Source organism: Xenopus laevis, chromosome 4L, assembly GCF_017654675.1.
Source record: "Xenopus laevis strain J_2021 chromosome 4L, Xenopus_laevis_v10.1, whole genome shotgun sequence".
NCBI lineage: Eukaryota > Metazoa > Chordata > Amphibia > Anura > Pipidae > Xenopus > Xenopus laevis.
The window spans coordinates 39,849,473-39,864,850 of NC_054377.1; the positions used below are offsets into that span (position 1 = coordinate 39,849,473).

Consider the following 15,378-nt stretch of genomic DNA (forward strand, 5'->3'; position numbering starts at 1 on the left):
CGACTAGCCTCCTCTGAATGCTTTCCTACTAGCAAAAATGTAAATTGCTGGTGGGAAAACATATGAGGAGATTAATCATGTGGTGGCTAATCTCCTCATATGTCAGTGGCCCAAACAGTCACATGCAGAAATGATTTTGACTGTGTGTCTTTTTTCCTTAGGAAATTATTGGTTAAGTTTGGTTCAGCAAGTGGAAAAAACTCCTGTGATATTAGGTTTTATGTTTACATGTACAGTACTATTCAACTATTTTATATGGAAATTGTTTTATAGACCAGCTTTTGAAGAACCACATATTGGTGGGTTGGGAAATATTTTTAAAAAGTGACGTAATGTTATGAAAACTATAAAATCCTCAAGCAGCAAGCCACTGAAAGCCCCTTGGGGGGCTGCATTTAGCACAAGGTCTTTAGTTGGAGAGCCCAGATATTTAGTTTCAACTGTAAAAAAAGTATGATTTTATTGTTTGCTCTTAGCTAAATAAATATTGTCAATGCAGCTCAGATTGCTTTGCAATCATATTATTTATCTTTTCAGTTGCTCTGCCAGAAGAGAAGAGTGAGGGTCTGTTTACCAGTGATGATAGGAAAGCAGATAAAGAGACTGATGGGCGTGTTAAGAAGCAGCTCAAATTTGAAGTAAGTTTTTCCTTTTTTTTTTTTGCATCATTCTTTAAAGCTGTTCTTCTGTATGCATTTCTATATTTTTACCAAAAATCTCTAGGGTTCAGTATAAACAAGGTAGGAAGCTAAAATTTGTAATTACTGTTTTGAGTAGGTATGGGGAAAAAATTCTTTACACATTAGTCACTTGCTGGTTTATCACAATTAATTAACCTACTCCGTGCAATTGACCGCATATTACAACTTACCGCATATTACAACTTTATCTGTAGCATAAGTTGTAATGTAGTTTACTTCAAACATTTTTGAACCTCCTTATTATAATTAAGTTTATTATCACTCATGCTTATTCGTGGCATGAAGAATTTGGGAGAAAATAAAGGGCACTAAAGCTCACCCTGGTGTGTAAACCTTTTGCATAGGCCCAGAGATTCTCAGGCTTATGGTAAAAGAAAAAACATAAATAGCCTCCTTGACAGGTATATGATTTTGAATGTTAGTTGGTCCCTTTTACAGTTTTGGAGACCTGTACAAATTTGTCATGCAATTCAGTTTTCTAACCACTCTGAATGATTGTATATGTTTTTGTGGCTCCCAAAATAATTACTCATGCTAGTACAGTTCTGGTGTGATCTTTATAAATGGAAGTGGAAAATGAATGAACATTTCCCTTGTAATCCTACTGAGGAAAATTATTATTATTATTATTATTATGTATTTTTAGAGCTCCAACATATTGGCAGCGCTGTAAAATAAATTTGTTTATACAAATAAATGACATGAATTACATAGAACATACATAACGACCAGTACCAGTACAAAAGGTGAGGCAGGCCTCTTGTAAAAGAGCCTACAATCTAAAAGAGGAAGGGAATGAGACACAAGTGTTGGAGTGGGCAAGATCAGAAATCTTGCAACTGAGTATGTGAAAAGAAAATGAAACTAAGCCAAACCTTTTGTAGACATCATTGAATCAGCTGTTGAGAGAGTCAAAACAGAAACACACACACACACCCCAACCATCATAGACATATTTATACAACCCTACATTTTCCTACCATGTTGTTGGGCACATCATCCCACCCGAACCACATCATTTGTACTACATATATATAGCACCTTCCACCAAGCAGCAATTTTTCCTCTGGCACATCATCAGGGACATTTACATCTGCAAACAGCACATGTTTGCTTTTAATTTCATGCAATCAAGAAAGCTGCTTGAGTTAAATACTGTAGAGTAAAGTTTCTGTTGGTACCAGCAATGCTATCTCTACATTGGCTGTTAGACTGGAGGGTGTGTTTAGTAATCTGAGTTGAGAAGAACTGAGCATGATCAGTAGCCAACAGCCAAAGTAAAGGGAGGAATCCTAATTGATTAAGTGGATGCAATAGCCTTATTATTAACCTTTTAACAACTGGAATGACAGGTAATTTAATGATTTCAAGGATAGCTGATTACATTTTTTGTGGGGGTTAACATGTTCTTTAAATGTATTGCTTCAAACTGCAGCTTCTACATAAGAAGCAGAGTAAATGCAATAGAGTAACAAAAGTTTGCTAAGTTTTGACTTGTCACCGATCTGTAAAGGGGATGTTCACCTTTGGACAAATATTTTAAAGTGAACAGCCCATGCCATTACAACGGCCAATTGAACAGCCCATGCCATTTCTAATTGAAGTTGGTTTTTAAAGTGAAGCGTTACCAATATATTTTGCTCTGCAGCTCCAGTGCTAACGCCCCATTGATCCTATTGGCTGAGTTTTTCCAGCCAATTGGATCACTGATATGCAAATTAACCAGAATGTAGCCACATGCGCAATATCTCTTCAGGTTTTTCTGCACTGTACAGGGGACAGAAACAGGAAACCAAGTGGAATGGGGAATCGGGTATTCATTCAGGACGGGCAAAGAGGAGCAGCAGAGCTAAATATCTTGCTACTGCTTCATTTTAAAAAATAAACATCAATTCTAAAAACACTTTTTTAATACATGGGCTATTCATTAACTGAATTTTATCTACTTGTAACATTGATTGCTAGATATGTATGTACACTTTTCAGACCAAGATAAAACTGGTTAGTTGTAATAAACTGGAAAACAAATATTCTCTGCACAACCGATTTCATACGTTTACAGTTCAAGCAATATTGTTGTGAAGCCACTGCTTAGAGCTGGAAGCCACCAAGAGCTAATAAAATGCTGGCAGAGATTACAAATGTGTTCATGTAGATTATAAAAATATGTGATTTCATTGTATTAATTATACTGTTTGTGCAACTTCACCTACTATCTATCTGTGTTACTAAAAATAGTTAATATCTTAGGTTAAACAAAATATAGATCAGATTATAACGGCAATGCTTCCCAGTTGAAACAGTATACTACCCGTAGTCTTGTTTTGTAACAGGCGATTTGCTTTGGAGCTCCTGGGCCTCTAGCTGTGGTAAAGATTAATAGATTTTAGTAAAATAATATGAAGCATTTACAGATTAGTTTATCGTTCATACCAAATACAGTATATGAACTATAAGCTAATGAAGCAAGAATGCAGCATTGCAAACATTACATTTTTGTTGTGGATTTTTTTCTGTATTTACCAAAGATAAACAGGATTTTAAAAAGTGTAAAGATACTTATAATAACTGAATTCTGGGCAGCTGAAAAATCTCCTAGAAAGTACCATGTAATGTTTGCCTGGTACCACTTGCTGGTTTATTACACTCGGAAGGCATTGAACTCAGCAGGGGATAAAAGATCTTTCTAACTGCCAGAGGGGGAGGATTTCTAGTCCGCAGAACTATCAGGCTACTGGGCTGCACACAGCCAGAGGTGGGTTTAGAACTGCGATTTACTGATATGAACTGGAATGGAAGATACATTTATGTTTACAATGATTTAGAAATAAATTTATGAAGATAAAGTTTTGAAATAAAAATCAAACTGGTGTGCAATAATAACTCTGCTTCTATATTTAGGAATTGCAATGTGATGTATCTGTTGAAGAAGATAATAGGCAAGAATGGACCTTTACATTGTATGATTTTGACAACAATGGAAGGGTTACCCGAGAGGTAAGACATTATTTTGACACTGTATAAGCTGGTACTTACCTTCTTGTTTAAAATACACTATTATTATTGTATAATAATAATAATACAATGTAAATGGTTGTAACAGTTGTCAGCATAATATTGTCCCCATGCACAAATCAAAGTCCATGCAGAATAGGTTTGCTGAGATGGCAGTGAAAGAACTTGAGTGTTCTGTTCAGAACTGTTATATCATATCATCCCAAAAAACACCTGTGGAATGAACTAGAACACTGATCATCAGTGCCTAATCTCACTTAATAGCAGCTATTCCTATCAACAATGTTCCAACCTCTACAGGAAACCCCTTCTAGCAGACTCATGGCTGTTATAACAACAAAGGAGCTTACAATCTAAAAGATTTTGAGATTTTTCTGTTATTGTACACCCAAGCCTTTCATGAAAAGATAGTTTAAAATTACAATTTGTCCATCAACGAAAACAACCATTTATTATTATTAACATTTATTTATGTAGCGCCAGCATATTTTGCTGAGTAAAGTGGTATTGTCTAGTTGAAGCCAAAACAGGAAGAGGATGTGACATATATGTGATATATATGCTTTTGTATATACTGTTTAACTTGCCAAACATTCTTTTGTGTATCCTTCATTCTGCAAAAGCTTACAAAAAACATTTGGTTTTATTGCACTGACCGTTCTTGAAGATGAGTCTCTTTATGCCTTGAATGCTACTAACCTCAATAAAGAAAAAAAAGTAATTTGTTTCATTGACAAAAATTTTTAAACCTGCCAATTTTATTTTGAAAGAAAGATTGCCAGATGTATGATCATTCGGTGCATTCCAACCTTACAATTTTGTTGTATCACGCTGAAATTGACCGTTGGTAAAGAAAATCCTAAACTTGTTTTAAGAGTCATATCCAGAGAAGAGAAAGGGATAAACATCCACTGCACTGTAATTTTACAAATAACTTTACAACCACTGAAAATGTATGTATATTGGAAAGTTAAAATTACATTATGCAAAAAATGTTTGACTGTAGAACCCTTTTAAAACAATAGGCAAACACTATGTTCAACAGAATACCTATTCATTGAATTAGTGTTGAAAAAAATACTGTCCTTAAACATGAGCTTGCAGACTTATTGGGTTCCTCAGTGACCATAAAAAAAGACTCTTCAATTAGCATTACTTTCTCTTACAATATGCCAATTTTATTGACCATTTAATGTCTTTACTTTTGATCTGTATATTATTCTCCTTTGTCAAGCAATCCCCTGCATTTAAAACAGCCTCATTACAGCAGTGACACGTTTCATGACTTTCTTGCCAAGTCAGTGTGGAAAACATTCCGCTTCTAATGTCTTTGATGAGCCGTTCATCTCTCGCTTTGTGCATGTGTTAAGATAACATAGCGGCTTTAATACTCCTGTTGAAAAGAATTAGCTAATAGAGTGTTTTTCTCCATTGACAGTCCAATTTATTTTGCTCTAAAGGTCTTTCATACAAATGACAGGCTGCCCTGTAATTATCTTCATAGGGAAAACTGCTAATCGGGCTTCAGATTCGTATAATTAAACTAATGTTTTGTGATATATTATTTATTTTGAACTTTATTTGCGGGTTAAAAAACCTCTTTCCTCGTTCTTGTAGGTATGTGCCTGCATAGGCAATTCAGTTTTTTTGATCCATAAACTTCTGAGGGCTCATTTACATGGGTACAGGCACAAGTTGTGGAGCACTAAGGGACTCAAAAATACACCTCTTAGGGCCCATATACAGAATATACATGCATGTAGCCTTTACAGGTGAAACCTAGACTGTGTCCTGCGGCATGGGGCACAGTGCACAACTCACATAGACGCAAGGAAACCTCAAATTTTATGCCTGCTAAATATAGACCCTCCTTGTACCTTACATATCCTAGTTTGTGTGCCAATCAGATGCTTAGGCTAGGGAAACCGCCCCCAATTTTCCATCTGCCACAAAGTGCAGAAAGCAGCAAATGACCCAGAGGCAAGTGCTCAGTACATAAGCATCAAGAAGAACACTTTTGCTCAGCTTAGTGCTCTTGTGTTTGGGACATTAGCATCATAAGGTGACTATTTATTGCATTTGTAAAGGAGCCACCAACATTTTCATCCTCTTTCATACAAACTTTACACTTTACACTAAGAAGGTCAGACAAACTGCATGAACGTATCTGTGCAAGTTCAGCCATCTTGAGACTTGCAAATCATATTTAAATGCGATTTCCCGTTGTTAAACATTATTTATTTAATTTTAGGACATTACTAGTTTGCTACATACAATATATGAAGTATTTGATGCATCAGTAAACCACTCATCAAGCTCAAGTAAAACCTTGCGTGTAAAGCTGTCTTTGGCCCCTGATGCCACACTGAAAAAGAGGACTGTGTTGGTGAATCATGCAGGTAAAAAAGAAAATGAAAATAATATTTTTTTTCTTTTTTTATACTTAAAAGACAAAGAATAGTTAATTCACTGGGGTGCCAATACATTATTTTAGGCAACCCAGTAAATAAAATAACTATGGTTCTTTCCCCCAGGCCAACACTATTCTTTGAGCACTATAGTGAAATTTTTATTTTTTATCAGTTGGAGTGTGCTACACACACAGCCCCAGGTGCAAGCTGTATCCTCTGCCAGGGTAAGATAGTACGAATCAATGAAACTCTGGTAATATTTATAAAAAATGAAAAAACTTTACCTAAATGCCAAAGGCAACATTTTGGACTTCATCCCAGCCCTTTGTCAAGCTTGACAAAAACCTGGAGTGAAGCCCGAAACGTTGCCTTTGGCATGTAAGTAAAACATTTTTCACTTTTTGTGATTATAGTATACTTTACATGCACAATACTAGTGATTTAAATCATTGGGTTGTGCCCCTCCCACTTCACTGTCTACAATTGTGTAGCCAGTACATGGGCATGTGAATCAGGTCCCCCATTCTGGAGCACAAACAAGATTTTAGCTGTGATTGTGAATTCCAAGACTAAGGAAAAACAAGATTTAAATAATGTTTATAGTGTAAGTTTTTTTTCTTTCCTTGACAAATACAATAGAAAATAATTTGCAATTATTTATTTAAAGAAAGCACAATTTAGCACAATTTAGTTCTGCTCCAGCTCTGCTGGAATATGTTGGATTCTTTCAGTCCAAACCAAAAAGCTGGAAATAGCTAGAATCCAAAAATACTCCAGCTAAAACTTGTCCCTTGAACCATTTGAAGATGTTTGTAGCCTTCATGATGTTCGGTATTTTTTCTGTGGTTTTGTTCGAAAACTCGATCAATTCGAGTATTCAAGTTTTTTTCAAATTAAGCAAACATTCCAGTGATGCGTTTATTCAAGGTATAAAAAAACCTCACAAGCTCAACCTTTGATAAAAAAAACCCTTATATATCCAAATTACAGAAAGATCCATTATCCAGAAAACCCCAGGTCCCGAGCATTCAGGATAACAGGCCCCATACCTGTAATAATACAATTATACTTTATCCCAAGACGTGAACTTTACTTAGGGGGTTATTTATCAAAGGTTAAGTGTTTGTTTTACCTAGAATGAACCTAAAACTTGAATGGTATCTTGCTTAAAAAAAACGAATGTGAAATACACGATTCTTCAAGTTCGAGTCCTGCAACCCGAAAACTTAAATTGATCAAGTTTTCATAGGAAAAAAACTTGAATCGCTCAAAACCCTCTAAAAAAACAAACAAAAAAAAAACAGGCTGTTAACCTCTTCAAATGGTTCAAGGGACTTCTGCCACTGGCTTCTATGTAACCTTGCTACTTAAAGGAGTTGTTCACCTTTAAATTAACTTTTAGTATGATGTAGTGATTGATATTCAAAGACAATTTGCCATTGGTTTTAAAGGGATCCTGTCATCGGAAAACATGTTTTTTCAAAACGCATCAGTTAATAGTGCAGAATTCTGCACTGAACCCCATTTCTCAAAAGAGCAAACAGATTTTTGTATATTCAATTTTGAATTCTGACATGGGGCTAGACATTTTGTCAATTTCCCAGCTGCCCCTGGTCATGTGACTTGTGCCTGCACTTTAGGAGAGAAATGCTTTCTGGCAGGCTGCTGTTTTTCCTTCTCAATGTGACTGAATGTTTCTCAGTGGGACATGGGTTTTAACTATTGAGTGCTGTTCTTAGATCTACCAGGCTGTTATCTTGTGTTAGGGAGCTGCTATCTGGTTACCTTCCCATTGTTCTTTTGTTTGGCTGCTGGGGGAAAAAAGGGAGGGGGTGATATCACTCTAATTTGCAGTACAGCAGTAAAGAGTGACTGAAGTTTATCAGAGCACAAGTCACATGACTTGGGGCAACTGGGAAATTGACAATATGTCTAGCCCCATGTCAGATTTCAAAATATAAAAAAATCTGTTTGCTTTTTTGAGAAATGGATTTCAGTGCAGAATTCTGCTGGAGCAGCACTATTAACGGATTCATTTTGAAAGATTTATTTTTTTTTTCCCCATGACTGTATCCCTTTAACTTTGTTATTTGTGGGTTTTGAGTTATTTAGCTTTTTATTCAGCAGCTCTACAGTTAGCAATTTCATTTCAACAATCTGGTTGCTAGGGTCCAACTTACCCTAGCAACCATGCACTGATTTGAATAAGAGACTGGAATATGAATAGGAGGGGGCCTGGTTAGAAAAATTAGTTATAAAAAGTAGAAATAACAATAAATCTGTAGCCTTACAAAGTATTTCTTTTTAGGTGGTGTCAGTGACCCCCATTTGAAAGCTGGAAAGAGTCAGAAGAAAAGGGCAAATAATTTAAAAACTATAAAAAAAGAAAAAATTAATACCAGTTGAAAAGTTCCTTGAAAAGCTCCTTAGCATTAGCCACATACTAAATGGTAACGTAAAGGTGAGCCACCCCTTTAATGGCAAATATGTCTTTGTTTTCAGAGCTGCAGAACGGTAGACATAGGAGCGAAAGTAAAGTCGCTGAGGATTTACGGGGCTCAGAGAAAAAACAGCGGGGATCTGGAAGGTAAATATCTCTCTCCTGGGGGGGGGACGATTTTCTCTTAAAAACTGTCTAGAGTGGCCAAATCCAGGCTCAGAGTGGCCTGGTGGGGCACCAGGATAAAACTGCATATCAGTGGGTGGGTGGCCAGTTTCTTGCAGTATGGCTTATGGTGGGCAGTAGTTGGGGATGATTCAGCTGAGGTGACTAGGGTTTTCTATGTAGGCCTAGGTGACCTCAGTCCAATGCTGTGTATAGATATAGGCTGATGTGGAACCTTAAATAATAGATTTGGCTGAATAAATTCGGATTAAATCATCTGCTGATTTGCCAGAATGGAAAACCTTGAGCCGCCCATATTTGGATTGTTATCCAAATAATTTGATCCACCTGATTTGGCCCATCCCCTGGATAGGGAAATAAGGGTATCTTCACCCAATTTGGTCATCTAAGTTTAATGTAATATTTAAATTTTCTGTTCTTTTGAAGGCTTGAAAATGTGACTGAGCAAACAGAATGTCATCTGCAATGCGTAGATGAGAACATAGAAAGAAGAAATCACTATTTGGATCTTGCTGGAATTGAGAACTACACATCTCGATTTGGGCCAGGTGAGTGACAAGTTAACTAACCTGAATAACTGTCCACTGTTTAGAGCAAGGTAGTACTTTCTGTTGTTCTCTAGTGGTGTGTCAGTATTATGTATAGCTGCCATTGTGTGGTGGAATTATTGCCCCCAGATGTAGCAGGTTTACAAAAAGCATATTGCTCGCCTCTATATTGTGCAGCTTGAAACCCCCTCATAACAAAGCATATATTTATGAATATATAGATTTGGCAGTATTGTATCTGATCTGATGTTGTTTATAGATATGCTTTTTTTCTTTAGTACATGATTTTTTTTATCACCATTATTTTAATTATTAACATATTTATATAGTGCCAACATATTCATTAGAGCTGTACAATAGATGAATATATACATTACATTGCAACCAATACAATAATAAAGGAGGGCCCTGCTCAATAGAGATCACCGTGCTGTTATAACTAGGTCCAGTATAATGTTTAGGAATTCAACTGTAGGATTGTGACTATTTTGTAATTGCTTGGGACACAACACAGGCACATATTTATTATTGACTAGTCTATATTGATGCTATAGTTATAGGTTGTATAAATCTTGTACTATATGGCATAGGTCCTGGATATTTTCCACTTTATCTTTTCATGCGTTTTTCATTAAATTATTTTTTATTTTATGATTAAATGTGTGCTTTATTATGGGTTTATAGCTGCAATGGTGAGCTCTTTGTAGAATTTTTTTACTTCCATCTTTATTTGGGTGTGTGTTTTCTACCCACTTAGGTATTGCAGATTGTATAGTGCACTGTAGCACCTTAGGGTATACATTATTGGTAGAATTTTTGCAACACTTTGAACGCACTCTGCCTAGCAGTTTGGTGGACATTGACACCATATGAGTAGGTAAAAAAACTCTCAGGTCACAAGGAAAGATACCCAGCTTTTTGAAGTGTGTTTATCAACTTGGCGGTCTGGCAGAAAAATGTTTAAAATTGTCCCTCAGAGACATGATTGGTAATTTCTGGACCCTGCAAATGTCCCAATAGGTCAGGCAATTATCATGCCAGTGAGCATGTCAGAGCAACCACCAAGCTGGAAATCACAATGGCAACAAAACACTGGGAATTGAACTGTACAACATTGATATGTTTACTGCAGCCATAATTAACATGTGCTGGAGCTGCTATAGTTCCAACATTAAGTAGCAGTGTGCCCAAACTGTATATTTTATCGTTAGCTTTAAACTATACTGTTCAGTGGCAACACACAGCATGTAAAGTGTTAAAGTAAGTTATTTTGTTTTATTATAACATTCAAAAAGAAGAGTGTAATTGTTTTCATCTGCTGCATGGCAGTTACAACATGCCATTTTAATTTATTCACCATCTTAAATATTCCTTTCAAGATTTCAAGCCTAAATTTATTAATCTGAGACTTAGGTTGAAGGCATGCAGGGCGTTTTCTCCACTAATGTATTTCAGCCAGCAGAGATGCGCAAACATGGGGAGAGATATTTCCATAGGCTTTTAGCATTAGTCTCATTTACTAATTAGCAAGTTTGCACAAGTACAATAACATATTCCATATAAAATCTATTTGGTTGCTATGGGATACAACATTACTGAAAATGTGTCCCTTTGCTAGCTAATTAGATTGCTGGGCTCATTTACACCAATTAGCATTCAACAATTAGCGATGAACAGTCTACTATAACATGTAAGTCAGCAACTTAATTTGTTAAATGCATTTGTTTTCTTTTATATTTTGTTTTTGTTTAATTTAAAGTTAAATTGACTTTGTTCACATTTCAAGGGTCACCACCAATGTGTGAAAAACATGACTCACAGGCAAAGGCTTCTAATCAGATGAGATCTCGTTCACATGAACCTGAATCCATCAACTTCCACCACAGGAGATCACAGGCTTTAGACACAGGACATTTCAACATGGCTGAACTGTCTCATATTAAAATGGCAGAAGTTCAGCAAAGGCAGCGTGGTCAAGAAAATAATAAACACTCGGTTCGATCTCCCAGAGCATCAAATAAAAATGGACATCTCTCTACAAGCCAGCCTGGAAGAACAAGAAACAAGCCCAGCCAGGGCATGTCTATGCCAATGACTCCTCCAAATGCAATGCTGGGCCAGAGCTACCCATACCATCCTGTGCCACCTCAGCCAGTTCATAGGAAAAGCAAACAGAAGACCAAGGATGGACACCAGATGTGTAAGGCATTTCAGTCTCCAGTAAATGTGGTTGAGAAAGAGCATGTGAGAGATCTGCCAAGCATGGTATTGTATGATGGTCATGTTGGACATATGATACAAAGGCATGAGCACCATCATCATCATGAACATCACCACCACTATCACCATATTTACCAAACATAAACAAGGACCATTTATACAAGGACTTCAAAGTATGTCTGAAATCCAGAAATCCATTACAGTATAAACAGCTATACAAATGTTCATCATCTGAAACATACTGTATCTGATCATACAGCTGTGGAAATAATAGTTGACTTTCAATACATATGGTCTGGAAGTGTATAGTGAATTTAAGCGCACATCCTATGGACACCGTTAGTGCTGCAACAGAGGTCATCAAGCACTTCTTTCAATACAACACTTTATGGATAGAGAGTAGTATAAAGTGTTCTTTATACATCAGAAAATTGAACTTATTGCACAGAAGCCTTTATCAGGGGAATTAGAACTTTCTGAACTTTTACCAACAACCCCTGACAAACCGCGTGCTACCTCTAGTGTTATCCAGACTATACTTCACTGATGTAATGAGCTATGGGACACAATTTACAAATCTTATCGGCTATTGTGTTTACATTTATTCCCCTAAAGTTATCTTAATGAATGCTAGGAAAATTTGGTGGATTTGCCAACATATTTTCGTTACTAATGTATGTTAATCTTCTGTTTAATATTTATATGTAAGGTATTTTAAACAATCCCTTTTTCGGTTGCCTATTTTTTATTGTTTCATTCACATGGTATCTATTTGCTATGTTAGGCCATGTTTTGGAATTTGGCACTTGTTCACAGTCTCGTTGGAAAAAGTAAAAAACAAATGGCAACAGTTGTTTGAACATGCATTTATAGGACAGAAAAATGTTTAAGCATGGTGAAAACTTCCTAGTTTAATTTTTTTTTCTCCAGATTATGGACTGATTTGATGTTTTTCCGTAGGTTTTTAGGGCACAGTTTATTGGGTTCACAGAACATTCCTTCTCTCAGTGTATGATATTATATATATATATATATATATATATATATATATATATATATATATATATATATATATATATATATATATATATATATATATATATAGTTCAAGATGGCCAAGCACTGAACTATGAATTTATACTTTGACCGTGCACCCACCATTGACTAGTGTACGAGTGCAGGTACCTTTGCGAATTTCTATATATATATATATATATATATATATATATATATATATATATATATATATATATATATATATATATATATACACATCAGTCCAAACAATACATAACAGTCCAAAAAATCCTATTACTGGTCACTAATCTATTGTATTGCTGGCTGTAATGGCAAAAGCCTTTGAAGAAAAGAAAACGGAAGACAAATCTTGCTTATATGTAGGATAAGTATGTTTTCCTTTACAATAGCTCAAAGCCACATTATTCTGAACATGTCAGAATTTAAGGCAGTGCTTTAATATTTGTCTTGTATTGATTAGTGGGATATTTTATTTTTACCTTAAAAATTGGGAATCCTATATGTATAAATAAATATCTATATATATATATATGTATATATATATATATGTGTGTGTATATATATATATATATATATATATATAAAGCATCTATACACTCAGGTATGTTTTTGAATTAAGAATCTGTGGTTTGCTCTAAAGCGCTTTTTTTTTTTTTTTTAATTCTTTTGGTCCTGAAGAGTTTTAGTGTGTGTGTATTTAGATCACATACCTGGTAATATTTTACCTGTTGTACAGACCCTACTTGACCTATTCACATCTTGTAGCGAGATTGGTTACTCCTTAATTGTGAAGTTTTTTATTGTATATACACAAATATAAAAAATGTATAGAACCATAGGAAAACAATTATAATGTATTAATAAATGAATATGAAGGTTTTATCTGTTTAACTCAAGTGGCTATTTCAGAATTCGCAGTATTAATGCATTTTTACCATTTGCTGTATAGAGCCAGATTGTGTAAAATGTTTTTTTTTTCTTCAAACTACATTATAAGCTGATATGATGGGTGTTTCCTTTTTAGGATGTATGTCACATATATTGTAGTATGTTACACCACAATCATTTCTATTGGTCATTTATTATTATTTTTTGAATTGTTTGCCTTTCTATTCTGCAATAGCCAAATTAAATGGTTCACAACCACACCCAGGCCTCTGAAGTAAGTATTGCCTGGTGAGAGAGGAGATGGCAGTCCTCTAAGTGATGCAAGCAAATAGAAATCCTGGCACTTAAAAGGCAATTGATGTAGGAAGTAGTCTCTAGTGAGTCAACCAGAAGAAAAAAAACATGTTTGGGGGTGTTACCACAATACAGTGGTGTAACTACAGAGGAAGCAGACCCCGCAGTCGCAGGGGGGCCCAGACTGTGAGGTCTGCTTCCTCTATAGCTAATAAGAAAACCCCCTCCTCCCCACCCGCTCTTTTACCAGCGCGGAAGGGGATGAAAGGTAGGTGGGGGACGGGGTGTGGGTAGAGGCTGGGTGGAGAGGATCGTGGTCAGCAAGTGGTGGGAGGATGAGTATAGGAGTGTGCCAGGCCCCTCTGAAGGTTTTTTGCAGGGGAGCCCGGCGCACTCTAGTTAAGCCAATGCCACAATAAGCCACATTCTATATTGTCTGGTGCCTATTTAAAATTTGGTTTGAGGTTGTGGTATCAAATTAAGCATTTTTACAATCTTATTGTTGACTCATTAAATATGAAGGACTAGTGCCCTGCTTCAGTTCAGCCTTCAGTTCAGCCTTTTTATTGTGGTGCCTTCTTTTACTTCCTATTCTGCACAATTTTCTTAATGCAATTTAGAATGTTATCAGGCTGCTGACTAAATTGTTACTGTTGTTTTAACTTTTTATTGTCCTCGCCTATTACTTTCCAAAACACTGCCTGGTTGCTAGGGTATCAGGGACAACAAAAAGTGAAGTAACTCTAAACCACAAAATGAAGAACAATTAGTACTAGTTATCTTAGAATACCATTGTCTAAATCATATTAAATTACATTTAATATTAAGGTTAACAACCCCTTTAACATTTTTTTTTTTTACATTTTCATCCTATTAAAAATATTCCTATTCTGCTATAAAATCTGTCATTGTGCAAACTTAAAGGGAGGAGGGTCTCTAGAAATGATATCTTGGTCTATATATATATATATATATATATATATATATATATATATATATATATATATATATATATATATATATATATATAAAGGGAAAGCACCTATGCAATTTGGTGTGATACGAATAACCATTTTCAAATAGATATTCCAATGTATCTTTACGTCGACATGGTTTAGTAGCAGTTTGTCTGCAATAACTTATCTACTGTATGTCCCTCACCATTTGTATGTGAGGGTTGAAAATGAGAACAGGAATGCTAATGTGATTGCAAAGCTATTTCAAAGTATACATTCTGGAAGAGGAATGAATACCCATTTGTATTTAATTTCTCTTTTATTTTTGATAAACTTTATTAGACCAAACTTAACATTACACCAGTTTACCCCTTTACAAAAAAAAAAGATTGGGAAATTACATTTTAAAATTGCTTTAAACATGCAAATGTTATTACAAAGATAAAATCGAAAATACTTAGAGAAAAATACTTAGAGACAGTATACCCCAATTAAACATTAATTTAACTAATAGGACCTGCTAAACATAATTTTAAGTAATGTTTAAGTAAAAAATTAAATTTAAAAATTCTCATTTTCAATTTGACCCTTGATAAATCTGCCCCTTGGAGTTTGACACCTGGTGGGCCAGTCCTACACTGAGACCTGGAGCAAGTGTTGTACCTGTTACTACATCAAGGG

General features: G+C 35.4%; 1 protein-coding gene across 2 annotated transcripts in view; it reads left to right on the forward strand.

Annotated features, from left to right (window-relative positions):
- Window positions 1-15,036, forward strand: part of nkd1.L (naked cuticle homolog 1 L homeolog) — a 73,429-nt gene extending 58,393 nt beyond the window's left edge. For both annotated transcript variants that reach the window (XM_018257792.2, XM_018257793.2), the window contains exons 5-10: window positions 538-638; window positions 3,603-3,698; window positions 5,968-6,115; window positions 8,630-8,714; window positions 9,180-9,301; window positions 11,088-15,036. In XM_018257792.2, the coding sequence (XP_018113281.1) occupies window positions 538-638; window positions 3,603-3,698; window positions 5,968-6,115; window positions 8,630-8,714; window positions 9,180-9,301; window positions 11,088-11,665 (1,130 nt within the window). In that variant the 3' untranslated portion in view covers window positions 11,666-15,036. The remainder of the gene's footprint in view (window positions 1-537; window positions 639-3,602; window positions 3,699-5,967; window positions 6,116-8,629; window positions 8,715-9,179; window positions 9,302-11,087) is intronic.
- Window positions 15,037-15,378: the final 342 nt, after the last annotated feature.